Source organism: Cynoglossus semilaevis, chromosome 17 (genome assembly GCF_000523025.1).
Source record: "Cynoglossus semilaevis isolate Cse_v1.0 chromosome 17, Cse_v1.0, whole genome shotgun sequence".
In the NCBI taxonomy this organism is placed as follows: domain Eukaryota; kingdom Metazoa; phylum Chordata; class Actinopteri; order Pleuronectiformes; family Cynoglossidae; genus Cynoglossus; species Cynoglossus semilaevis.
The window spans coordinates 249,759-252,235 of record NC_024323.1 but is presented as its reverse complement, the minus strand read 5'-3'; the positions used below and the strand labels follow the sequence as shown (position 1 = coordinate 252,235).

At 35.2% G+C, this 2,477-nt stretch overlaps 1 protein-coding gene across 1 annotated transcript in view; it reads left to right on the top strand.

The window, feature by feature from the left end:
- The first annotated feature begins 1,019 nt into the window (after nucleotides 1-1,019).
- The window catches only part of rcvrna (recoverin a), a 1,761-nt gene continuing 303 nt past the window's right edge, over nucleotides 1,020-2,477 (top strand). Inside the window, exons 1-2 of the mRNA XM_008329130.2 lie at nucleotides 1,020-1,703; nucleotides 2,465-2,477. The exon at nucleotides 2,465-2,477 is cut by the window's right edge and continues 95 nt beyond it. Coding sequence (XP_008327352.1) covers nucleotides 1,319-1,703; nucleotides 2,465-2,477 — 398 coding nt within the window. The 5' untranslated portion in view covers nucleotides 1,020-1,318. The remainder of the gene's footprint in view (nucleotides 1,704-2,464) is intronic.

Genomic DNA, 2,477 nt, shown 5'->3' with positions numbered 1-2,477 from the left:
GTAATCATGCAACATTCATAATTATGAACATCTGTCCTTCTTACTGTCATTTCGTTAGCGCACATTTACCCAAACCTTTAGGAAAAAGGAAAAGAAAAGATCTCATTTTTAAGCTCTTGAGAGCTGAGAACTAAGCTGAATTATTTCCTGTGATTATTGCTAATGTCATGTGACCTGATCGGATTTTGCACGGGACAAATAGAAATGGCAAACGGACAGTCTCTTGACAGTGGATAAAGAAAATCCTATCCTAAAGAAAACCCCGTATGGATTTTACGTGTAGCGTATTAGCGTGGGCCTGACAGATTTTTTTGTTGTTGTTTTTGTTTTGTTTTGCTGTATATAGAGTTTTAATTTCAGATATTTTATTCACTGTCAAAACTGTCTTGTTGTCGTTGGCTGTTGTCTGTAGTTCACAATGGTTTTTTATATAAAAATATAAATAAAAAATGGCCCAAGATATATATATATATATATATATATATAAACTTTTTCTAAATAAAGGCACGATAAGTAATTATAGATCGTACAATTGATGTAAATAGACCTAAGTGGGAAATTCCTTATTCTCAAAAAATCTCAAAAAAAAAAAATATATATATATATATATTGCACATATGCTGCACATATACACACAATTAGGCTTCATCTTCTTAAATATTAAGAGTATAATTAAAATATCTACTGGGTTCTACCAGATACAGGGTCAAATGGTAGAAGATAACACTTTTATATAAAGACGACACATTATTACCATACATGTGCACCTTTTTTTTTCTTGTAAAATTACACCTTTTTTCCTCATAAATTTCCTTTTTTTTTTCTCTAATATTGTAAAAAAAATTTCTCGTAAATTTGCAACTTTAATCTCCGTATTTTATTCATGTGTTTATTCTCAATGTGGCCCTGATAGTTACATAAGAAGTCAATGTAATTGAATAATTCCCCAACATGTTTAGTCTCTAATTGTGAATGATGAAAAAGTGAAAGTCTTTCCGGAGACAAATTTGCCACAGGGATTACCATGGCAACAAGACTGCAACAAAAATAAGGCTCTCCCAGAAGAGGACTTTATAAATGCTATACAGTGCTTTTAAACTACTCATGTTGCTCCGATTACCAGCAGTTTTTAGGTTGTCTTCACAAAGGTGTCATACTGGTGCAATGTGGTTATCCCCCCTAATCTTCACGACAGCTGTCTGGACTTAGCAACCGATGACCGTAATCCCATTTTATACCTTGAAGAAGCCACCAGGGTGCAAGGCAAGGCAGAGTGAAGTGAGGGCGATTGCAGAGACACGAGAAATTCAACATCACGATGGGAAATAATAAGAGTAGCGCTTTGTCAAAGGAGCTCTTAGCGGAACTCAAGTCGAACACTAAATACTCCGAGGCTGAGCTCTGCTCTTGGTACCAGACCTTTCTGAAGGAGTGTCCTAGTGGGAAGATCAGCAAGGAGCAGTTCAAGGGCATCTACGCCAGCTTCTTCCCAGATTCGGACTCCACGGCGTATGCTCAGCACGTCTTCAGGAGCTTCGACACCAATGCGGATGGAACGTTGGACTTCAAGGAGTACATTGTCGCTCTGCACCTGACCTCCGGGGGAAAGACTTTACAGAAGCTAGAGTGGGCTTTTGCTCTGTATGACGTGGACGGGAATGGAACCATCAGCAAAAATGAAATTTTGGAGATTGTAAAGGTGCGTATACCCTTCTTTTTTTTTTAATTACCGAAGGGAGATTTTCACTTAACAATGACTGACTTTTAGTACATTTAAGTAATTTAAGTATTAGAACTTGAACATCTCAACATACTGGGAAATGGACATTATGAGAGGATAAACTGAAAAATGTCAGCAAATAAAATTATATATACAATGTATGTGACATATACTTTCAATTTTATCATATAATACTCCATTTAAATATCTCATTAGGTCCTTATGAACATATTATTACATATATTTTATAAGAGATGTTTAATCGTATTTGATAGGGATGTCCGATATTAGCTTTTTGCCGATATTGTCCAAACACTTTTTTATTTTGATATCATCCGATACTGATACATGCAGCCATTTCCCCCCCGAAGCTGTTTATAGGTCACATCACAAATCTCCTATCGTGGAATTACCACATTACCTAAATTTATTGTGATGCTCCACCAAAGCCATTCCACAAATTAGCACTGTCTGTACAAAATATTTTTAAAGCAATTCCAGCATACCTGGCGAAACCCAGGCATTACATGATTGGGTTTTCATTATCACAGGAAAAAAAAGGATAACGATTCTTACCGCTGTTACGTAATTTTGCTAATATCGGGCCGATAATATCGGTTGGCCAATATTATTGGACATCTCTAGCATTTAAATTTATTTAATTTTTTTTTGAATTTTCAGTATGAAATGTTAAGACTCCTGTATTCAAATGTTCTTGTTTTTTTTTTTTTTTGTATCATGCAGTCAATATTTCAAA